The following is a 24,677-nucleotide window of genomic DNA, read 5'->3' as shown; positions in this document are numbered from 1 at the left end:
GAACAGACTGGTGCTTCAGGAAGACTAATAATGACAGTAGTGTTTACAAAAGAGTTTATGGGGGGAAACCAATATATTTTATTTTAGAAAAAAATTTCTGTGCTCTATTTTTATTGTAGCTAATTTGAGATTTTGATCTTTGGTTTTGTCTTATGAAAAGAAAGAACTGAAGAATCGAATGTATCCATTGACATTCTAACCTCAAGGCAACTGTTTTTCTCAGATGAAGAAAGGAAATGTATGACTCTTAATCAGAAGGAAGTTTGTGTTTTAGTGACACCTCTTAAATCTAAAAAAATAATAGAACAGAAATGCATGCAGTATGATCTGTCCTGTGATACCATTAAAGCAGTAACAGATTTTGCAGTGCCAAAGCATCAAAAAGAAAGCAGATCACATTTAAATGGAACTACAAATTTGATTAGTAAGCCCACAAAGACCTTCAAAAATGCATTTGAGTATAGTGTGGATCATAAAAGTAAAAACAAGGAAGATTGCAATGAATGTCATTTACTCACTGTCAACCAGAAAATGAAAATACCTAGTCCTGAAAAGAAACAAACAGTCACCTCTGACTCTAAGAAAAATACAAGGTTGTTACCAAAATTGAAGAAAATAAAAAATACAACTGTGTCATTTCACAAGCATCAGTCCTCATCAGATTTGTCTAGTGAAGAAAGTGAAACAGAAAAGGGAATTAGAAAGAAATCTGGAATTGCTAAGACAACCAGAGCAAGAAATACCAAAGAAACAGTGGTTCACCTGAGGAAAAGCACAAGAGCTGCCACAAGGAAAATCTCAGTGATTTCTGAATCTGAAACTGAAGAAAGTGAAAGTGAATTTTATATCAAACAAAAGAAAGCTAGATGTTCTGTTAAAGACAGTCTTCAGAAATCTGGTATTAGGAATGAGTCTCCAATTATTGAGGCAAGGGGAACTGATGAGATAAATAGGCATTCCTTTGAATGCTTTCCTGGTCTAATTCAGGATGAAGAATGGAATAAGAAAGAATTACAGAAACTTCATTGGTAAGTAGTTAGATTGGGAAGTAGTAGACCACTCCGAAATATCGAGAGTGGTCACCAAACAGTTGAAAACCTAAAAATTCCAATGAAGAGCTGATTTAGTGACCTCTAATCATTAATAAGGAAGATAACCCAAAACTTTTGGAGAAAAATAACGATCTATACAAAGAATGAGGGAGAATACAGATAACTTCTAAGTAAGTACTTTGTGGCCATCTACAGCTTGCATATGAGTAAAGGAAAAGTTAATCTTCCTTTCTTCCCATTTAATGTTATAAGAGAGCTACCCTCTCTCAAGAAAAGGGCGAGGGGATGGATGTGTATTTAACTGGATTTTGTTTGTCATTTCATATTGTACATGTATATCAAGTGATCCCATGTATGGTTTATATAATTTTATTGGACAATTATACCTCAATTAAGGTGGGGAAAATTTTTTTAATATAGACAAATGCTGCTGTCTATATTATGATCATGATGTCTCAGATCATCATATTTTAAGAAATATTTTATAGTTAAATTTACTATTATGAAACCTTAAAACTGAATTCATACCTGCAGATTATTTAATACGGCCTTGCTCCCTACATTTCTAGACTAGAAATAGCTTCAAAAATTAGGTGATACATCCAAGATTTCATGGTTAGTGCTGCTGATAAACCAAGTATGACAAGAATTGGATTTGCCTGCATAGACTGGACAAGTAATTTGAATAGTGCAATAGCATTGGAAGCTAGAGCATAGTGAGCAATGAGAGTGAATGAAACAGTAAAGACAACCTAGGTGGACAGCACAAGAAATTGGCAGTGATAGGGAACAAAAAAGTGGATAGGTAATAGAAAAGTGTGAAGGTAAGGGAAGATGTATGTTTGATTGCTTACTTGTTTATAAGAGGACTCTAGTCAGAGTATGGTGGTGTGCTGATGGAAATGATCTCGTGGAAAGAAAAGATGTGATTGATAAGAAAGAAGATAGAAACCACGTTCAGTGATTCATTTGCTTGGGTACTCCCTAACTTTATAACACTTGGAATTCATTTTCAGATCTACCTTCTTGAAACACTCTTCTTGAAATTTCTGTGCCACTCTGTTCTTGTTCATTTTCCTAAATGTTCTTTCTCTGTCTTATTTTTAAGACAGAATTTTCCTTTTCCAAAGTTCTTGATTTTGGGTGCTTTCTTGCTATGATAATGTAGTCCTCACTGATCTATTCCCTCCAAGATCTAACTTCACTCTTTGAACAAGGATTTCCAAATCTATATTTTTAGTCCTAAATTTTTGTATTTAGATTTGTATTTCCCTTGGGAATAAATGGGTGGGTCATTCAGTTATGCATCATGATCTCAGAGTCCTGGGATAAAGCCCCCAGGTCAGTCTCCCCACTCAGTAGGAGCCTGTTTCTCCCTCTCCCTCTGCCCTCCACCCAGTGCTTTCTCTCTCTGTCATAAATAAAATCTTTAAAAAAAAAATTGTATTTCTCTTTGCCTGTTGGACATTTCTTCATGATCTCACTTACAGAGATTGTAACTTAATATGTCAAAAACTAAACTTATTTTACCCTGCCAATCTGCTTGGCCTGACATTTCTGATTCTGAAAATGTAGTTTCTTTCAGTTAACTAGGTTTAAATCTTATCATTACTGATTTTGGTTTTAAATCAAAGTTATTCCCAAGGAGCTCTAGATTTTTCCACAAGATCATTCCATCTGTACCCTTTCTCTTCACATTACTCTTTTTCAGACTTCTGATACCTACCTGAACTTTGGAAGTAGCCTTTTATTTTTACTTCGTTGTTATCATCTGTGTAATCTGTTTTATATATTTCCAGATTAGTTTTAATGTATAGTTGTGCTTCTGACATCAAAAGCATTTACTGCATCCTTACTAATCTTGAAATTATATAGAGATCCTTCTGCCTTGCATTGACAGTATACAATACTTTAACCTTAAGTGTCCTTTCCAGCTGTATATCCCCTCATTTTGTTATAGTAAAGATTCTCAACCTTTACTGTATATCCTTATTGTCTGTGATTCTTTTAATGCCTGAACTTAAGATTCTAGTTTCCCAGTAAGACAAGGAAAGCACATTCTAGTCCTTTTTTCCTGTGCAGCTATGAAACCTGGACAGGATGCACGGAGAGCTTTTTGTTGATTCAGGAAGATAAATAGTTACAGGCTGATTGGAAAAGACCAGAATTTTAAGTACCACTGAAGTGGGGGCATATTTCTAGTTTTCCCTTTGGTGTTCCTTAACCTAGATTAAGGTCACTTAAAACCTAAAAGTGGGCACTGGGGCAGGACTAAGTTCAGAGAAAAGCCCTCCACTTCTGATTTGAGGAGAAGGAAGGGGACTATAAAACTTAAAACAGAAGTCCCTGAGTTCTCTTTTTCTTTGCTCCTTCCTCTTACACCACAGTCTTCATGTAAACCTGCAAGGGTGAAAATCACAGTAGATATGGGGCCCACATATACTTAAAACTCTGAAAGTAGGGAACCTTCCTCTAGTTACATATAGGGCAGCTGGGGTGCCTGGGTGTCACAGTTGGTTAAGCATCTCCCTTCAGTTCAGGTCATGATCCCAGGTCCTGGGATCAAGCCCCAACTTGGACTCCATGCTACACGAAGAGTCTGCTTCTCCCTCTCCCTCTACCCCTTCTCCCCGCTCCCACACATACACACTCTGTTTCTCTCAAATAAAATCTTTTTCTATAAAATGGGGGTAGGGCAACCTGTGTTGCATTTTTCTCTTTCTGTCCTTTCTGTCCTCTTTCCGCATAGTACTGCAGAAAGATGCAGTTGTATGAAGTGTATGCAGAGCTGGGTAACTAAAGGCCTAGATTTCTGCCAGAGAACCAAAAAACAGGAACCCTGGGGCACTAAAAATTCCAAAGGGGAGGAGCTAGGGAAAGTAACCCTATATAAAGTTGTTTATGAACTTCTGGGCTCACCCTTGAACTGCATGTGAGGATCTGATCCTACACAGCCTACCAAAGACTGAGAACTGGACTAAGAGGCAGACTGCCACCCAGTCTCCAAGCCAGTCACAGGATATTTTAATAGCACTGGAAAACTTTAAAAATAGAACTACTGAAACTGCAACCACCAAACAGATTGGATTTTATAGCTCAGGTTATAGTCAGATTGACTGCCTGCTAAAACAAAAACATTGACATTCTGCATAGATAAACATGACTGAGTTTTACAGTATTTCAAAATGCCTAGGAAATAATCCAGAATTAGCATACAAAGAAACAGGAAAATTTCAACTCCTGGGGGGGAAAAAACATGCTAATGCTGAGATGGCACAGATGTTGTCATTATCTGACAAGTTCTGAAGCAGGTATATAAAAATGCTCTAGGAGACTTTCCAAATAGCTGACGAGATGGCCGAAGTGGAGCAGAAGCAGCATACCTTCTACAAGTTCACCTAATGTAACACAGACCCTGACCAGCTGCTGAACAGTTTCACAAGCAATGATGAAGCTATACAGCACCCAGCAGCAGCGGAGGCTGAACCGGGGTTTGCAGAGGAATCCGCACTCACTGCAAGAGCATCTGTGGAAGGCCAAGGAGCTTGCCCCTGTGGAGAAATCTCGGGGGGTTAAGGAGCACCTGGGGGACATGATCATCATGTCCAAGATAGTGGGCAGTAAGGTGGGTGTCTAAATGGCAAGACTTTGAGCCAGATGGAAATCAAGCTGGAGATGATTGGCCACTACCTGGATAAGTTTTTCACCACCTGTGAAGCAGGCCCAGCATCTGGGCTGCCCACTTCTCCCACTTCAACCCTCTTATGTAGTGTGTTCTGCCAATAAAGGCTGAACAGATGTCGCTAGTCAAAAAAAAAAAAAAAAAAAAAAAAAGGCTCCAGGAACGGAGATCAAACTTTTTTTGGAGATTTTAATTAATTAATTAATTAATTAATTAATTAATGTATTTGACAGAGCATAAGCAGATGAAGTGGCAGGCAGAGGGAGAGGGAGAAGCAGTCTGCCTGCTGAGGGGCTCCATAGCAGGACCCCAGGATCATGACTGCTCATGACCCCAGTACCTAAGCATACGCCAAGGCAGATGCTTAATAACCAGCTGAGCCACCCAGGTGCCCCAGAAAGCAAATATTTTTGAACAGAAATTTAGAAAATCTCAGATATAAGAGATCAAAAGAAGGATCAAATAAAAATTTTAGAACTGAGAAAATAAATGAACTTACTAGAAAGGCTCAATAACAATGGAAACGATGAAGGAGGCTGTCAATATCAGGAATGAGGGAATAAGAAATAGTAACTACCTGGATAAATACAGCAGACTTAAGTTCCTTACAATTTTTAATGGTTGATAGCAAATATTACCTTGTATGATGTTTTCAATATATGTAAATTTAATACATAAAACAACTACAATATAAAAAGGAAGGATGAAGAGACTTCTGGCAAATTTTGCATTCCTGCATTGAAGCAGTAAAATAGTGATTCTAAGTAGGTAATTAAGTATGTTTGTAGCAATCTCGAGAGCAACTACTAAGAAACCAGAGATATTTTTAAATTTATAATAGATAAATATTTTTAAATTTTTTAACCAAAAAGAAGACAGAAAAGGAGAAACAGAAATGGAGATCAGAACAAAGCAGAAAGCAAATAAAATTATTAGTGGTCTGAATGCAGCATTTAAAAAACAGATTGTCAGAATGAATTTAAAAACATTCCTGCTTAGTGCCATGTAAGAGAAGCTTCAAATATGATAGGTTAAAAATAGGATAAAAAAATACCTTGAAAACTCATAGCTGAAGTAGCTGTTACTAAAAGCTGTCAAAGATTTCAGTACCAGGAAAATTATCAAGGATAAAGAACATTAAAAAATGATAGAAATGTCTGTTCTCCAGGAAGACAATAATCCTAAATGTATATGCACCTAACAAAAAACCCCTCAAAATACATGAATCAAAATCTGAGAGAACTAAAAGGAAATACTGAACTGAAAAGAGAGGTAAAAGCACTTTTATAGTTGGAAACTTCAGTGCTTTTTCCTGTAATTGACTAGTAAAAAATCAGCAGGGCTGTAGAAGAACTGAACAACACCATCAACCAACGATCTAATTGACATTTGTGGAACAGTTCACCCGATAGGGGGAAAAATACATTTTTTTTCCAAGAATACATGGATCATTTACCAGGTAGAACACTGACCAGGTCATAAATCTTAAATATAAGATCGCTAAAGTCATGCATAGGGTGTTTGTTTTCTAACCATAGTTGAATTAAACTACAAATCAATAAAGAAAGCTAACAGGAATGTTTCCAACCAGCTGAAAATTAAATAGCACTCTTGTGAATAATCCATGAGTCAAAGAGGAAGAAGTGGGAGAAAAGATAACTGAACAGAAATGAAGATATATCAAAATTTGTGGTGTGAGCACAGAAGTTCACAAACAACTTTACAGGGTAGTTTTATAGAGTTTATCTCTTGATTTCTATGGAACTTTCTACATAAATAAATCAGAATTAGAATGAATGGACTACTGAGTAATAAAAAGAATTACTGATATATGTAACAACATGATTGAATTTCAAAGGCATTATGCTGAGTGAAGAAAAAAAAAGTTCAAAAGGTTATATACTAGGGCAGCCTGGGTAGCTTAGCGGTTTGGCACCGCCCTCAGCCCAGTGCGGGATCCTGGAAACCTGGGATCAAGTCCCACATCGGGCTCCCTGCATGGAGCCTGCTTCTCCCTCTGCCTGTGTCTCTGCCTCTCTCTCTGTCTCTCATGAATAAATAAATAAAATCTTAAAAAAAAAAAAAGTTTATATTACTGTATGATTCCATTTATATCACACTCTGGAAAGACAAACTAAGAAAACAAATCCGTGATTGCCAACAGTTATAGTGTTGGACAACAAAGAGGGAGCACTAGGAATTTTTTCAGTGTAATGGAACTGTTATGTATCCCAGTTGTGATCGTGGCTATACAAATCTGCATATCCATTAAGATTCATAGAACCATACCCAAAAAAGACAGTTTTACTATATGTTAACTTTAAAAGAATGTTAAGTTGCCTAGACTGCATACTATTAAAATATTTAGATACAGCATGCTTGGGTTTAGGCTCTGCTTTTTTCCTAGTTTTTTCACAGCTCTAACCTGCAGCCATGCCTTTGAAATTTACCATACTACAAATATGAAGTACTTTCTGTTCTCTAACCTTAGGCCTTTTCTCCCTTCATCTTCATTTTTTTTGCCAGTGCCATTGCCTCATTTTCACCTGTTACATTTTATCCATCCTTCACATTTTGTGTCACATGTCAATCACCTCCTCCCTATAACCTTTCTTTGTCATCACCTCTTCCTACTATCCACTTAATTAGTTATAATGCTTCTTTCTTAAGTAGATATGATACTTAATGCTTCTTGGAATATAAAGCAATTCCAATCCTGACTGTACAGAAGAACCACCTGAGGAGCTTTTGAAAAATTCAAAGTGTTCCTACTGCAAGCCTACTAAATTGAAATCTACAGGGGTAGTCTAATAGCTTATTTTAATAACTCATCTGCTTGCTTGTACATTTGATGTAAGCTCCTCAAGTGATTCTTAGTTGCATCTTACTGTTTTGTACTCATCATGCTTGTAACCTAGTTAGCAAATAATTAAGGGGTTTCTGAGATCTAACTTAGCTTAAGCAGATACTTCTTGAACTAAGATCTGAAGGACAAAAAATATTTAAGCCAAATTTTATAAGTTCATTTTAAATAAAATGGCATATATAAAAGTAGAAGTAAGAAAGCATATTTAAAAATGCCGAAGGAAGGGATCCCTGGGTGGCGCAGCGGTTTGGCGCCTGCCTTTGGCCCAGGGCGCGATCCTGGAGACCCAGGATCGAATCCCACATCAGGCTCCCGGTGCATGGAGCCTGCTTCTCCCTCTGCCTGTGTCTCTGCCTCTCTCTCTCTCTGTGACTATCATAAATAAATAAAAATTTAAAAAAAAAATGCCGAAGGAAGACCAAAATAATGGAAGACTAAAATAACGAGTACAGAAAATGAAGGAAGAACAGTACAAGAGGAGATTAGAGAGACAAGAACAATGTAAGTCCTATTAACTACTTTGGATTTTATGCTAGTGAGTTCTAAAAGCAAGTTTTTTTTTCTCCCTCTGTTACCTGTAAAAGCAAGTTTTAAGTAGGATTGGAGTGACATTATATTTGCCCTTTTATTATCTTTTATTATCTGGGATAAACTAGAGATGGGTTAATTACAAACTAATTTATTAAGTGAATTAAGTATTTTTATTATGAAAAATAGTCCTGTTGGTAGTTCTACACTTGGAAATTAATGGTGTACACAAATAGGGAAGCTTGAGCCTCCAAGTCCTTTTAGTTCTCCACTTTAGAACATCTGTGGAATGATTAATTATGCAAAAAAGTAGAGAATTTGTTAGTGTTTAATGCCTGTAATTGTCTTCCTCTTCTACATGGAGTGAGTTGTATTCTGTAGTCTTCTTGTACCTGTTCACAAAAGCTAATTCATATAGATTTACAATTAAATAAATTTATTAATACCCTAAACTCATCACTTCCTAATTAATATATTTTATTATTATCTATGCCTTAAGATTCTTTATATCAATTTTATCTGTATGGTGGAAATTCTGTATAATTGTGTCCTTTCACACATTTCTTACTCCACATTCAGGGATCACATTGGTAGCCTGAAACCGGCCATCATAGAGGTATTTACAGTATAGAAAGTGACAAACACTACAAATAAGGACTTTTTTAACCCCAGGGAGCCGGTTTTTAAAATTTATCAGCATATAGGCAGCCTGGGTGGCTCAGAGGTTTAGTGCTGCCTTCAGCCCAGGGTGTGATCCTGGAGACACAAGATTGAGTCCCCACATCGGGCTCCCTGCATGGAGCCTGCTTCTCCCTCTGCCTGTCTCTCTCTGTGTCTCTCATGAATAAATAAAATCTTAAAAAAAAATTTATCAGCATAATACTTCATAGGTTAATTGGTGAGGTAAATAGATCCTTTCTGGCTGAACGGTCAGCTAAATTACAACATGTAAAATCTGGGGAGTGAGGGAAGCAGAAATATGTGTACCAGTTTCTAAATATTTACAAGTAAACTTTCAGGATGTAACTCATTTATTAAATTGGGTGACTACTTTATATTGTCAGGTTTTTTTCTCTTCCAATTTTCATTTCCCTCAATTAATATATATAAAATCTTGCATTCTATAAATTATGATAGAATGAGAACAAGAATAACACTTTATAGTACGAATTTATAACCAAGAGTATATAGGAACTAAGAACTCATTTTCCAATATACTTAGCACCAATAAGACTTGAACAACAGTGTTGAAAAGTTAGTCATGCTAGAATCACCCCAAAAGATCAAATCACTGATGGTTGGACTTAGGAAAAAGATGTTGAAAGACCTGAGATGATTTTTCAGGTTTCATAGAATACAAAAAAATAGAAGATACGTACTCGATATGTTAAATTACATCTTCATATTTTAAGCACTCAAGTAAGTTACTGTGTGTGGAGGGAAGAATTTTTTTCTTCCCTGTTATCTAGAATGATTTTGGTTAAAATTCCTTTAGCTCAATAAATCTCATTGATACAGTGGTACACATTCAGGAGGTTGTTTTTATTGATTTGAATTTCTTGGTCTTTAACTGGTTTTGGTCTTCCATAGTGCTTTTGCATCTCTTCCAAAGCACAAACCTGGCTTCTGGTCAGATGTAGCTATGGCTGTAGGTTCTCGATCTGCTGAAGAGTGCCAGAGGAAATACCTGGAAGATCCCAGAGGAAAAGGAACCCAGAAACCTGTCACTAAGAAACAAACAGTCAATCCCAAAGGCCAAAATGGTAACCTTTGTAAATTGTTTTTCCTAGTTCTCAGTATTGACTTCTACTTGCTAAATATATTTATCCATTTGTCGTGGTCTTATACAGGTGTTTTCTCCAAATTTTAAAGCTAGAAAGTATTTTAAAGATCATCTGTTTAGTTTTTATCTAGATATCAAGTACATCAGTAATAGCCTGAGCAAACTTGTGCTTTGAGTTTGTTCCAGGAAATCTGTAGCTAAATCCAAAGATTTCAGTTTCTGGATTATTAAAAGTCTCATTTTTTTTAAAAGATTTTCTTTATTTATTCATGAGAGACACAGAGAGAAATAGAGAGGCAGAGACACAGGCAGAGGGAGAAGCAGGCTCCATGCAGGGAGCTGGACATGGGACTCTATCCCTGGTCTCCAGGATCAGGCCCCGGGCTGAAGGTGGCGCTAAACTGCTGAGCCACTGGGGCTGCCCCTTAAAGTAATTTAATTTGAAGCCACTTGGGTAGAGCCTCATAGAAATTCATAATAAAATTCTAAATAAATTTAGTTTTTGTATTCCTCCCGAGTATACATTCCTGCTCAGGGTTTATGACAGAGCTTATATTGACTAACCTTTGGGAGTATCCTATCCCTGTCCTGATTCAATAAGGTTTATATTTTTAGAAAATCAACAAATTAGGCATTCAGCAAGGAGAATGTGAGAGGGTGAAGACCTTTTCCATCTCACCTTGGCTAATCTGATGTAGTTTCTTCATGAGTATCTTATGAGCTAATTATATTGCATAGATCCCAGTATAGAAAGAATCTTTTGTTATGTAGGAGACTTATTAATAGAGGATGCATTTACTTAATATAAATAGACAATTTAGATTTTACAAAGTCTGTTAAATTTAGAGCAGTTACTATAAATAACCAAATCCTTATTAAAATGTTTTGCTGACTCCTAAGGCAAGATAGGTGATGCTGATAAGAAGCAAATTATTAAGATAACTGCCAAAGTGGGAACTCTTAAAAGGAAGCAACAAATGAGGGATTTTCTGGAACAATTGCCAAAAGATGATCATGATGATTTTTTCAGTACAACACCTGTGCAGAATCAAAGAGTACTGGTAAGAGTCTTAAATGTGTGAAATCATTGCTTTCTTCATACTGACTTTAACATTTTTCATTTTTATGTCTGGTTAGTGTTCATCCCTAATGTTTAGGCCAAGGATTGATAGTTCCACAGACATGACCCAAAATATAGGAAGTAGCCTGCCAGTACATGCTATTCTTATATTCTTATGTCCAGAGTCTACCCTTCAGTGAGTTTCATAGATAATGGTTGTAGAGCCAAATTGAAAACCCAGAAATGTTTAATTAGGCTAAATGTATATGTTTAATTTTTTTTTTTTAAGATTTTTTTTATTTATGAGAGACTGAGAGAGAGAGAGGGGCACAGACACAGGCAGAGGGAGAAACAGGCTCTATGCAGGGAGCCTGACGTGGGACACGATCCCGGGTCTCCAGGGTCACACCCTGGGCTGCAGGCGGCGCCAAACTGCTGAGCCACCCAGGCTGCCCATATTTAAATTTTTTTTAAAAAGATATCTATTTATGAGACACACAGAGAGGAAGAGACATAGGCAGAGGGAGAAGCAGGCTCCCAGTGGGGAGTCTGATGCAGGTCTTGATCCCAGGACCCCAGGATCATGACCTGAGCCAAAGGCAGACACTTGACCACTGGGCTACCCAGGTGTCCCTATATTTAAAATTTCATATGCAATGAGGTAAACTTTAAAAAAAAGTGATGAAATTATTACCTACTGTATAGTAAATTTAGTGGAGGTATTAAATGATAGCACAAAGTTGACATTTGAATGTATAAAAGAATTTTTGTAGTATGAAAAATTGTAGAACTTAAAAACTTCAGCAATTGGGAAAAAATATTTACAACAAATAAAGCCAGTAATGTTGATAATATGAAGAACTAATTCACATATTACTAGAATAAAAATTGTCAGGGGGTGCCTGGGTGGCTCAGTCAGTTAAGTGACTTCAGCTCAGGTCATAATCTCAGGGTCTTGGGATTGAACCCCCAAATCAGGTTTCATGCTCAGTGGGAAGTCTGCTTCTCCCTCTGCCCCTCCTTCCCCACTCCTGCCTGCTCGCTCTCAAATAAACAAATAAAATCTTTTTAAAAAAATTGTCACGATCACAGGGGTAAAGTGGGCAAGAAAAATTTCCAAAGGCTGAATGAATACTGAGGAAAGTGGTTATGTTAGCTGATAATCAAAGGAAAAATAAATAAATCATATGTATATATTCTAAGTTACAGAATCTTTTACAAAATAAATTATCTACTAACAAAAAGCAGTGGAGATACTGATGTAGTCATACATCAGTGGATGTAAAATGAATCATACCTTTTGGAAAGCATGGCCATTTTCAAGAACCATTAGATCAATTCTATTCATTGGAATTTATCCTAAGAAATTCAAAAGAAGCCAAACTCCTGACACAGATAGTCGCACAGATTTCTCTTCACAGCAGAAAACTGGAAGCAATGTATATGTCCAAGAAGGATGTTCTTCATAAACAGATACAATAGAAAGTGCAAATTTGAAACTATTTCTAGAATATAAATATAAATGTTAAGAGTATTAAGATTAATGCAAAATGGATATAGACAATGATAGAGGTGTAAAAGTTCAAGGAGTTGTTTTAGTGAGCTTAACTTCAAGAATAATATTTTTATTCATTTTTTAAATATTGTTATACGTCTCCAATATTAAAAGGCTATACAATGCTTTAAGAATTTAGTAATCAGGGATCCCTGGGTGGCGCAGCGGTTTGGCGCCTGCCTTTGGCCCAGGGCGCGATCCTGGAGACTCGGGATCGAATCCCATGTCGGGCTTCCGGTGCATGGAGCCTGCTTCTCCCTCTGCCTGTGTCTCTGCCTCTCTCTCTCTCTCTCTCTCTCTCTGTGCCTATCATAAATAAATTAAAAAAAAATTTAAAAAAAAAAAAAAAAAAAAAAAAAGAATTTAGTAATCATTATCTGGGCTCTTTTTGCCTATACAGATTATAAAGGATTTTATATAAAAAGTATTTTAAGGGGATCCCTGGGTGGCTCAGTGGTTTAGCGCTTGCTTTCAGCCCCAGGGTGCGATTCTGGAGTCCTGGGATCGGGTCCCACATCCCTGCATGGAGCCTGCTTCTCCCTCTGCCTGTGTCTCTGCCTCTCTCTCTCTCTCTCTCTCTCTCTGTGTCTCTCATGAATAAATAAATAAAATCTTAAATAAATAAATAAATAAATAAATAAATAAATAAATAAATAAATAGTATTTTAAGGGAGCCATCTGAGGCTTTTACTGTGTTCCAACTACATAACAGCCATGGTCATTTAGGGGTTATATCCTTTATATAATTCTACCATCATTTTAGGTTTTATATATTTTTTGGCTTAAATGCAATAGTAGCAACATTTTAAAGACAAAAATAATAAAACAAATAGTGAAGTAAGTTCATTTTCTGTAGCATAAATCCACTTTCTCTAAGGCTTTAATGTAAAGATAGGCAAAATCTTAATGAAGGATTGAATTATTTATTGGAAATGCGTATACACAAAAGTTTAATACTGCTTTGGTTCCTATTAAGTGCCAAGCATAGTAATCAGTGAATTAGTTCTGTTTTGTTCTGTTTACCCAGAAGTAAGGAAACCATAACCCATGGGTCAGACCGGGCAGACCACATTTGTTATAAGAAAATTTTATTAGAACAGAGACATATTTATTGTTTACATAGCTATGTCTGCTTTCACGGCAGAGTTGAATATTTGGGACAGATACTGTATGGACCATAAAGCCTAAAATATACTATCTGACCCTTGACAGAAAACATTTGCTGATCCCTGGTCTTTCCACAACTTTTAGAAATAGGTGTCATTGTCTCCACTTAACACAATAGAACCAAAGTTTTTTTTAGAGGCTGAGGCTCTGTTAACTACTAATGTGTTTAGAGATCTCAGCTGGAAAATTATAAGGAGGAAAACAACTTATCAGCCCACCTAAGAATATTTAGTGACAATGAGAAATTCCATGTTAGGGTTGCCTGCTGGCTGGTAACAATTATTTGTTTTCTAGTTGCCAAGTCTCCAAGACAGTGCAGAAGAAGATGATATTCTGCTGAGTATGGACAAAAATCCAACAACTCCATCATCAGTTGTCTTTCCATTGGCAAAAACTCCTCAGTGTCACCATGTCAGTCCTGGCATGCTAGCTTCTATAAATAGGTAAATATGCATATATAGACTGTAATTCTCTGCATCAACATTTAACATTTCATGAGTCAGAGAGTAGATGTCGATAATGAGAAGAATCATCATTAAACAAAAAAATCAAGAATAGTTCCTAGAAGTTCAGGATGGACAGTTTCAATAAGTAGAGAATATTGTTCATTAGTGTAGGGACCCAACTTACACTTTACATCAGGATAAATTCTAAATGGATCAAATTTTTTCACATAACAAATTAGACTATAAAATATACCTAAAGAAACCTTGGAGGATTATTTTATAATCATTGATAAGTGAAAGTCTTTTCACACTATGATGCTAGACTCAGAATACACTAACAAAAAGAATCATAAAGTCAACCAGATAAAAAGTTTTACCCAACTACCATAAGCAATAAAAAGATAAACAGTGATCTGACAAAAGAATATATGGAACTCATCAAAGGAAAAGGCTAATTTTCCTAACGCAGCACTCCTATGGATTAAGAGGAAAGGAAAGGGATTCTCATGCATCACTAGTGAGAAGGTAAATTAGTACGGTCTCTGTGGGCAGCAATTTGTGAGTATCTATCAAAATTATAAATACACATATTTGACCTATCAGTCCTGCTTCTCACATAGTGAATATACAGCTTATTAGAGTATTGCTTATAATAGCAAAAGTCTGGAAACAGCTCCTGCCTATCAGTAAGGGACTAATCAAACTGGTACATTATGTAGCCATAGAAATTAATGAAGAAAGTCTTAATGTACTATTATGGTAAAACGTTCAAGATCTAGTAAGTGAAAAAAATGCAGTGAATAATGTGTTAACATTTCTGTAAATGTGGTAAATTGTGTAAAATTTGTATAAACGGGCTGTGTTTATACTTGTGTATATTTGCATATATACATGTATATATACCTAATTGCTTTCCTTTGATTAAATATCTGAAAGAATATATAACTGAAAACACTACTGATCCCTACAAAGAGAACCTAGATCACTTGGAGATGAGAGAAGGAAACTTTTTGAATTTTGAACTATGTGAATATAGATACTTGAAATATAAATAAAACTAAGAAAAATCAGGGACAACCAGCAGTTGAATGACAGAGAAAAGAAGGAAAGAAATAAAAATGAGGCCTGAAAATAAGTCATTCCATTTGGCAATCAAGCAGGACTTTTATTAAGAGTAATTCTGTGGGTTGTGAGGCAGAAGCCAAGTAATAATGACTGAGAAAAAAGTATTCAGTCCTCTCCTGAGGGTCGGTGAAATTTTAATTTGCATTTATTTGGTAAAAACATAATTTTCATAATTTTTCCCCAGAAATCTACAGATTGTTTTTGATTTAGTATTCATTGCAGATGAAAGTATACTAAGAATATAATTTTGGGCAAAGCTTTTGATAAGTACTTTGGCCAAATCATCAAAAGCTTTAAGATATTCATCCCTTTGGCCCTTGAATTTTCTTAGTCACTTATAGGGAAATACATTTGGGCAAGTATGTATGTACATTTGTACGGACAAAGATGTTTGTCATGAAACATAATACTGAAGATATGGAAATGACCTAAATGTCCAATAAAGAAAGTTAAGAAATGAGGATTTGTCCACATTATAGGATAGGATATAACAATTAAAAATCATACCTTCAAGAATTTTTAACAACCAAGAATAATGTTCAGTTGACAATAGATTTTAAAAGCTAAGAGTTAAATTATAAACAATATCCCAGTTTACATAATATGTATTCAGAAAGGAAATTTCTTGACTATAAACATCATAGCCATTATCTCTAGATTGTAGAATTATAGTGAAGTGAGTTTTGGTGGTGGTGGTTTTTTTAATATCACTTTTGCAATGATGGAAATATACTTTCCCCTCCTCCCCAATAGAACACATGGTAGATTCATTTATATCATGACTATATTTCCTAAAACATTTATTTCATATAGGGCAACGGACTCATGAGGTGCAGATCCTTGAACAGCTGGCTAGGCTTATTCACTAGCTATGTAGCAGTGCTTGTGGTTCACATTAATATCTTAATACAGTCACACATTTAGAAATATGTTATACCTTTAAGGTTGCTCCCAAATTTTCATAAAGGAACGGATAATTGATCATAAAGGATCAATGAAGCTAAGAGAGAATTACAATTGGTGTTCAGCTGGTATTTACTGTCATAAGGACTAGGAATTGTAGGGGGAAATGAGAATAGCCATTCTTGAGACACCTGGGTGGCTCAGCGGTTGAGCATCTGCCTCAGGACGTGATCTTGGCCCCCAGGCTCCGTGTAGAGAGCCTCCTTCTCCCTCTGCCTATGTCTCTACCTCTCTCTATGTCTCTTATGAATAAATAAAATCTTAAAAAAAAAAAAAAGAATAGCCATTCTCTGTGGCTTCCATTTGTGTCTGTAAAATGAGCCAAACCTATTTGCTAAGAATGAGAGGGGGAGAAAATAAGCTAAAAAGAAATGACTCAGGAGTTAGTTGGAAGCTATAAATTGAGGGTTTTCATCACCAGGTATATCCTTAAAGTGGTTAACTATTTGATGTAGACAGGAAAGCAAGTAAACAGAAAGGAGTAAGAGGTCTAATAAAAGGGAGTCCAGGTAGAAGTCACAGTGAATTTTGGAAAAGAGAGGCAGCAAGATAGTGATCAGAAAGAGCACTGAACAATGAGCAAAACCATAATTTCCTATTCTTATTTAATGTTCCTTTAAAATGTTAAGTTGAAATGTTTTGTCCATTTCCATCAGTACACCATTGTTTTTTAAAAAATGGAAAAGACGTGGGCAGCCCAGGTGGCTCAGTGGTTTAGTGCCACCTTCAGCCCAGGGCCTGATCCTGGAGACCCGGGGTCGAGTCCCATGTCTTGCTCCCTGCATGGAGCCTGCTTCTCCCTCTGCCTGTGTCTCTACCTCTCTCTCTTTCTCTCTCTCTCATAAATAAATAAAATCTTTTTTTACAAAGTAGAAAAGACAAATAGACTTTTGTTTTTGAGTCTGTTTCCTGGTTTGCCGGTTTGCCTTTTTTTTTTTTTTTGGCTCATGTTCATGTTTTGTTTCTTAAATTCCAGATAGGACTAAAACCATATGGTATATGTCTTTTTCTGACTTAGTTTTCTTAACATTCTACTTTCTTGTTACATCCATGTTATTGCAAACAGCAAGATTCGATCTTTTATATGGTAGAGTAATATTCCAGTATGTGTGTGTGTATGTATAGTAGATTTATGTTTATATATTTTATAAAATATATTAAATACCTAATATATTTACACACACACACATATATATATATATATATATATATATATATGTGTGCACTTATATTAAATAATGCTGCTCTAAACATTGGGGTGCACATATCCCTTTGAATTTGTATTTTTGTGTTCTTTGGGTAATACCTACTGGTATAATTGCTGGATCATAGGGTAGTTCTATTTTTAACTTTCTGTGGAACCTCCAAACTGTTTTCCACAGAGGCTGTACCAGTTTGCATTCCTGCCAACTGTGCAAGAGGATTCCCCTTTCTCCACATCCCCACCAACACCCATTGTTTGTACTGTTGACTTTAACCATTCTGACAGGTGGAAGGTGATATCTCATTGTAGTTTTGATATATTTCCCTGATGATCAGTGATGTTGAGCATCTTTTCAAGTGTCTATTGGCTATCTGGATGTCTTTGGAGAAATGTCTATTCATGTCTTCTGCCTTTTTTTAATTGGATTTTTTTTGGGGGGGTGTTGTGTAAGTTATTTTTATATTTTGAATGCTAACCCTTTATCAGCTATGTCATTTGCAAATATCTTTTCCCATTCCATAGGCTGCCTTTTACTTGTGTGGATTGGTTTCCTTCCCTGTGCAGAAGCTGTTTATTTTGATGTAGCCCCAAAAGTTTAGTTTTGCTTTTGCTTCCCAGAAAAGAAAATTTATATATATATATACTTCCCAGAAAATACACTTTTTCCCAGAAAATATACTTCTTAAAGGTTGAGACACATTTAAAATTATTTTTGTCAGTTGCTATTCAAGCTGTGGATAGAAATATGGTAGTTAACTGTTGACTTAAAATTTTGTATTCAAACAGGAATGATTGTGATAAATATGTTTTTCGTATGCAAAAAAACCATAAAAGTAAAGGTGGCATTGTCTGGGGCAATATCAAGAAAAAAACAGTAAGTATATTTATTCTTCATTTATTCATCATGTCTATTGAACAACTGTAATACATGGCAGATTGTGGCAGTTACAAGTTATGTAAAAGTTCTTGCCCTCAAAGTAGTTAATCTTAGAGAATGACAATTTATCGAGGACCACCTTATCACCTGATTGTATATTCCTTCTCACCAGACTATGGCAATGTCTTCTTCCCTTATCCATGTTGAAATATTTATATTGCATACTTTCTAGAGTATAATTCTTCTCAGAGAATTTCTAAAACATTGGGATTACATAATCACATCCAATTTTTATGGTTTCATTTGTCCACAGGAAATGGTAGATACTTCTGGACACAGGTTTAAAAATCAACCTGGAGACTAAACTCTTTAAAGGATATCTCCAAAATTGAAGGTGTAGACAAACTATTTCTTAGATTCCCTTTTCCCAGTCCCACATTCTTTATGAGAATGAAATTTTGGTTTGTTGCAAAGGACCTGGAATCAACATAGCAAGAAGGATTTGGTTGGCTTCTGGTCCCTATTTTGCCTGTGAAAGTTGGTTGCTTTGACGATTGTTTCACAAACTTGAATGTGCAAAGGCATCACCTAGTGATCTTGTTAAACACCAGATTCTGATCCAGGGATTTGAGATTTCTGCTTTTTTTTTTTTTTTTAAGATTTTATTTATTCATGAGAGACACAAGAAAGAGGCAGAGACAGGCAGAGGGAGAAGCAGGCTCCATGCAGGGAACCCGACGTGGGACTTGATCCTGGGTCTTTCAGGATCACGCCCTGGGCTGAAGGTGGTGGTTAAACCGCTGAGCCACCCGGGCTGCCCGATTTCTGCATTTCTAACGGGCTTCAGGTGCTAATGCCTATGTTGCTGTCCATGGACCATACTGAGTTAGTAGCAAGATCCTAATCCACTCAGTCTGTTCTCTGCACAGTGATGAAAAATTCACGTGGACAGATCTAATAAGGACACTTCCTATTAAGAATATTTGTTTCGGGATCCCTGGGTGGCGCAGCGGTTTGGCGCCTGCCTTTGGCCCAGGGCACGATCCTGGAGACCCGGGATCGAATCCCATGTTGGGCTCCCGGTGCATGGAGCCTGCTTCTCCCTCTGCCTGTGTCTCTGCCTCTCTCTCTCTGTGTGTGTGACTATCATAAATAAGTAAAAATTAAAAAAAAAAATTTGTTTCTTTGTATTTCTGGCATCATCCTAAACACTACTGGACTTCTGTTTTTCTTAATGGGTCATAATTTTAGCAGTCTCCTGAACTATATAATATCCTTGTGATTTAGTCCTTTTTCATAGACTAATATTTTGTCGTGTGTGAGGATAGAAAGAACAAAGGATTTAGTGTTAAAAGTTCTGATTTCAAGCCCTAACTCCTCATACCAGCTTTATAAGACAACAAGCTACTTGGGCTTTCTAGTTTCATTTTATTTATGTATGGTATCAATGTAGGAATCATGATACTGGTTTAATGTTGCTGAATGATTTTGAGAGCTAAATGATAGAATAATGTTTTTAACTCATTTCACAAGAAAAAGTACAGTTATGTCACAATCTGAACAAGAGTTTGTATCTCAAGAGTTTGAACTCTATTTTTACCCTTAGTACACCACTATACTATATACCCTGTCATATTTCCTTTCTATTCCTTTTCATTTTTTAAAGATAGCCAGGCATGGCCAAAAGTTTAAAAAGCATTGATATAATAAATATGTATTTTACACTTAAACTTTGTGATATAAATTACTATTTTAGACAATTGAAATTTTGCTAGTGTAATGGAATAACATGAGTACTTAGATTTTGGCAACTGTCAGAGGCCCATAGACTATCCTTTCACCCCTGTAGCATTAATTTGTAATATTTTTTTTCTTTTTTCTTTTTTCTTTTTTGTAATATTTTCTTATAGTCATGTTTGCCAGTGGTGGGAAACAACATTGAAGAAGTGTTCTTACCCTAGATAGATTAAACTGTGGAAAAAGAATTAGACATTTCACAGATAATCATAATGTGATTAGGTATCATTATAGGCATGTGTTCAAGGTACTCAGGATGAAGCATACTTATTTTGTCTGTGTTTGAGGCAGAACTCACAGGAGGTACTATTTAGCTATTAACATGAACTCTCTTGCAGGTTGAAACTGATTTTTCAACTCCAACATCAAGAAAAAAAACCCTGTTTAACAAAGGTAATTTATTTTTCTTTTGTAACTCAGTCTATTATAAGTTAGTCTCTGTATTAACATGGTACTAAAATTAACTGCTCTGAAGTGGGCAGATCTATTCAATTTCTCAGTTCTTTTCAATTTCATTGAAATTACTTTTAGAAGTATATTAATCTTTTATTAAACTTCTTTTTACAGAATTAAGAGAAAACTCTGGTATTGGAAAACTTTTCGCTAATGCTATGGAGTCTTTAGATGAAGAAGAGAAAGATTATTATTTTTCAGACTCTGATTCTTCTTAGTAAAAATGAGAAAATATTTTCAGGATTTTTATCAAGAAGCAGATAATATATTTGTATCTTCTTTTGGAATACATATATTTTCTTCATAATATACCATCATACGAAATTGTGGATTCCTCCTTAGAGGTTTTAGGAGATGAATAGTTAACAGAGGGATGTTTTACTCTGAATTCATCTAAAACATCTTTCTGTAACTATTCCTCATTGCTGCAGGTTACTAAAATGTAAGGAAATTGTTTTGCTTGTATAGATACTTATGAATTTCTGGGTTTTGCATTATTAAAATATTCTACATAAGTATCTCTTAACCGTCCAAGTTTGTTTACGTTAAGAAAATCATGTTCCATTTTTTTTAAAAGCTTCCCAGAAAATGCTATCCTCAAGGGATAGGGGAGGGAGAATGAGAAGTAGATAGTACTGCCAGCTACTAAATTCATGAAAACTTCCAAGTCAGCATTTGTTACCACTTGGTATACAAGCCAGAATTGATCTAATGTTTAAATTACATGTTGTTAAAACTATGTAACACTCTATCTTGTGATTTTTTTCTTAAAACTTGTGATTAGCATATCTCTGAAACCTATGTAAATTTGTTGTTTTTCAATATTTTATTAGGTAGAAATCAGAGAACAAATTTTGTTGCACTATGCCTTATTTACATATGCAGTTTACATTTGGTCTCAATGTTAAAACGACTGGATTAGACTTTTCAACATTCAAGTAGTTGATCTACCACCAGAAGTTAACGTGCCATGTCATAGTAACATTATTTTCCTTTCAGACAGCTCCTTTAGAAATAAACCTTTTTTTAGCCTATTCTACCACTCTGTTTTGAAATTTGACATAGAATATTTTCCTTTGGTTACAGTGTATATACACACTTACTCTTTCTCTCCAGTTAGATTGTTTAAATAAACTTGGTTTACTTTTGTAACTTTATATTTTGGTTGTTGTTTGATTAGTGGATCATAGAAAGTAAACAAATATGCATTCTGTTACTGGTTCAGCTCCTTGCCTCAAAAATTACCAGAACTTTCACTAAAAACTACATGCTCATGTTTCTTAAGAGTTTAGTAATAATCAGCAGTTCTAGAACTATAGAATTTACAGCAACACAAGATTTAAAAATAATATTGCAGCTAGACTTAGATCATAATGGTTTCTGCCACAAAGAATTTAGATGGAGGATGGAACAAATAAAGGGATTATTTTAGAGTCAAATACTGTTTTAGAACTTAAGTTGCCAATACTTGGGTTTATACTATTCTGCTTAATGTTAATGGATATTTTTTTTAAGGAGTTAGTTAGAAGGTAGTTAAATTCCATAATGGGAAACAAAAAGATAATTTTGATATAGCACAGACTTAACACAAACCAAAAAATGTGGCCTCCCACCACCACTGCCACATTCCCTGTGTCCTGCTGGAACTTCTTCAGTGTCCTTCCTGGTCTATTTTGTTGTATCCCACCTGCCAGGTACCTGATTAGTCACATTTCTTCCCATCAGGTCATAAGATAAGCTAGTAAGGCTTATCAAGTAACCTCCAAAGGAGACTTAAAGTAGGCTCCAAGATGAGTTAATAATCAATAGTGCTGATAGTTACGTGATACCAATGAGAGTATAAAGAGGGCTGTTGCAGCTTAAATATGGATTGAGCTCTGTACACAGCAAGCGTAAGTAAATAAAATCCTCTAGGTTATGTCCCTCATGCCATTTTATTTATGGAATATTTCGTTTGGTGGTTGGACACAAAGAATTTGAGCACAATGGTGTCTGCAGAGGAGATGCTGCAAGGTGGCCAGCAGCCCAGGTCAACGTGAAGTTGCTGAGGAACTGCATGCTTCTGGGCATGTAGCTGGGACAGACTACCACCAAATGTCTCTACCCCCATGCGCCATGAACACCATGTAGCAGGAGCAAAAAGCAAAGCAGCACACTGGAACCAGAAACAAGCCCTTTATTTCCTTCTACTGACAAAGCTTAAATCCTGCCCACGGTAGCGAGAAATGTTGAGAAAGTCCAGTCCATTATAGCAAGGCAAGATACTAAAGGGTAAATTTGAGCCTGATTGATAGATAAAAATCAATAACTGCACAAGCCAGGAACTTCTAGAACTTCTGACTTTGACAGAATTCTTGAACCACAGAACTATGAAATCCACTGCTCTCTGAAGAAATAAATTATACTACTACCCAAAGAAGCTAAGTTTACAATCAGAGTAACTTTTTAGTGAAAAAGAACTGCATCTAGTTTTGGTTCTAGATTTCCCAGTAAACTTGAATAAGTCAACTTGTTTGTGGGCCTCACTTATACCATGTGATAAGAGAACAGCAATTTGAATTTCATGAACTGAAGTGCCTGCCTAGTCTAAGGTAAGAAAAACTCTGCTGTGAACCTGGTGCAACTACCCTGTAGTGTAACAGAAGAAACAGTAAGGCAACGAGAGAATACAGGACTCTAAATGGGGGGGTGGGGGTGGGAGGGGCATAGTTAAAGGCTGCATTAGCACTAGACTGACCAGAAGAGGCTCAGATGTGGCAGATGAAAACATGGAGACATCTTAAAATATAAATAGCATCACAGATAACACTGTTATGGTCACAATAAAATCCACTTTCAACAATTCATTTATACTAATTTTCCAAGTCTAAGCCAATATTCCGCTTCTTTGAATATATTTCAACAACAAAAAAAGTAGTGTAGGCTGGAGTTCATACTACAGCAGGATTTGACTATACTTGATTGGGACTCTTTTGGTAAGATAATCACTTTCAGTTAAATTTTCATCTCTCTTAGTAACTGGAATATTTATCTCACAAAACACCTACCTCTACCTCCCATATCTGATACAAAATGTATGTAGACTTAGGACATTAAAATATTCTAGATGATATTGTTCATATATAGGAAAAATTATTTACAACTACTAAGTTGGAAGCAGACACCTCAACCTATTATACTAACAAATGGTAAGTACAGTACCATAATCTCTGGAAAATTCCTAGAACATATCTAACTCGAGCTTTTACTTTATTAGCACCTTCAGTAACTTTTTTTTATTCAATAAAAAGTTTCATAATCTAGTTAATCAAAATGATTACTGAACGTCAGATTTTCTTTTAAATAATTTATAACATATAAATGAAAATGTACACAATATAAAATAGATATGGAAATACTCTTTTACATCTTTTAAACTGATCATCACAAACCACAGCAATGATTATTGAAGTGCATTTAGTATTGCGAGAGTTCTTTCATATACCCGAGCAGTATGATCATGCATCAGATTGTAGTCTACCTTGGTTAAGACCATCTGGTAACATTTGCATGTTAAATACATAGTGAATATATCTATATATCTCCTCAGCCTTTTGATGAGTTACTTGTGCATACATGGAGATTTCTTGAGGTGAGCTGAAAAAAAAATTAGAACTTTTGACTTGTACAATTTAATATTACTTGCTTAACACCAAACGTAAAAGAGCCTTTAAGAACATTTCTTCCTAAGCATTTTACATCTACTTAACGTCCTTAGCACCAGTTTATATAAAGCAAACACTTATTCCCTATATTTAAAGTCCTATATAACAGTAATTTCCATATCTTCTACATGGGCCTTTAGTTTAACTAAAATAACCTATTTTCTAAAATCTTCCTTATTAAGCAATAGTCAAAAACTAGTAAAATTTGCACTGTCACATTTGTCTAGGTCCAGAACCAAACAGCCCAGAAATGTTCGAATGCAAGATCAAATATAAGAACTGTCTAGCTCCCAGAGGGCTCAAAGCTCCCCAAAGGCAGTGTCTACTCCACACACCCCCCCCCCCCAATTAAAATCAACTTCATGCAGTGGTTGTTAACAAGCAAAAAGTCTTTACTGAAATGAAACAATCTAAT

At 35.7% G+C, this 24,677-nt stretch overlaps 2 protein-coding genes across 5 annotated transcripts in view; one reads left to right on the top strand and one right to left on the bottom strand.

Moving 5' to 3' along the window:
* Nucleotides 1–21,715, top strand: part of MIS18BP1 (MIS18 binding protein 1) — a 47,240-nt gene extending 25,525 nt beyond the window's left edge. For 3 of the 4 annotated variants that reach the window (XM_049113137.1, XM_025443638.3, XM_025443637.3), the window contains 7 exons: nucleotides 161–1,028; nucleotides 9,719–9,891; nucleotides 10,812–10,972; nucleotides 13,988–14,136; nucleotides 18,218–18,305; nucleotides 20,444–20,498; nucleotides 20,673–21,715. In XM_049113137.1, coding sequence (XP_048969094.1) covers nucleotides 161–1,028; nucleotides 9,719–9,891; nucleotides 10,812–10,972; nucleotides 13,988–14,136; nucleotides 18,218–18,305; nucleotides 20,444–20,498; nucleotides 20,673–20,776 — 1,598 coding nt within the window. In that variant the 3' untranslated portion in view covers nucleotides 20,777–21,715. Of the gene's footprint in view, nucleotides 1–160; nucleotides 1,029–9,718; nucleotides 9,892–10,811; nucleotides 10,973–13,987; nucleotides 14,137–18,217; nucleotides 18,306–20,443; nucleotides 20,499–20,672 lie in introns of those variants that run through there. The other variant, XM_049113138.1, reaches the window with a different exon arrangement.
* A 999-nt stretch (nucleotides 21,716–22,714) lies between these two features.
* Nucleotides 22,715–24,677, bottom strand: part of FANCM (FA complementation group M) — a 64,104-nt gene continuing 62,141 nt past the window's right edge. Inside the window, exon 23 of the mRNA XM_025443636.3 lies at nucleotides 22,715–24,194. Within this exon, the coding sequence (XP_025299421.3) occupies nucleotides 24,056–24,194 (139 nt within the window). The 3' untranslated portion in view covers nucleotides 22,715–24,055. The remainder of the gene's footprint in view (nucleotides 24,195–24,677) is intronic.

Source organism: Canis lupus, chromosome 8 (genome assembly GCF_003254725.2).
Source record: "Canis lupus dingo isolate Sandy chromosome 8, ASM325472v2, whole genome shotgun sequence".
Taxonomy (NCBI): domain Eukaryota; kingdom Metazoa; phylum Chordata; class Mammalia; order Carnivora; family Canidae; genus Canis; species Canis lupus.
Note: the sequence above shows the minus strand (reverse complement) of the source record. Positions and strands in the feature narration are given on the sequence as shown.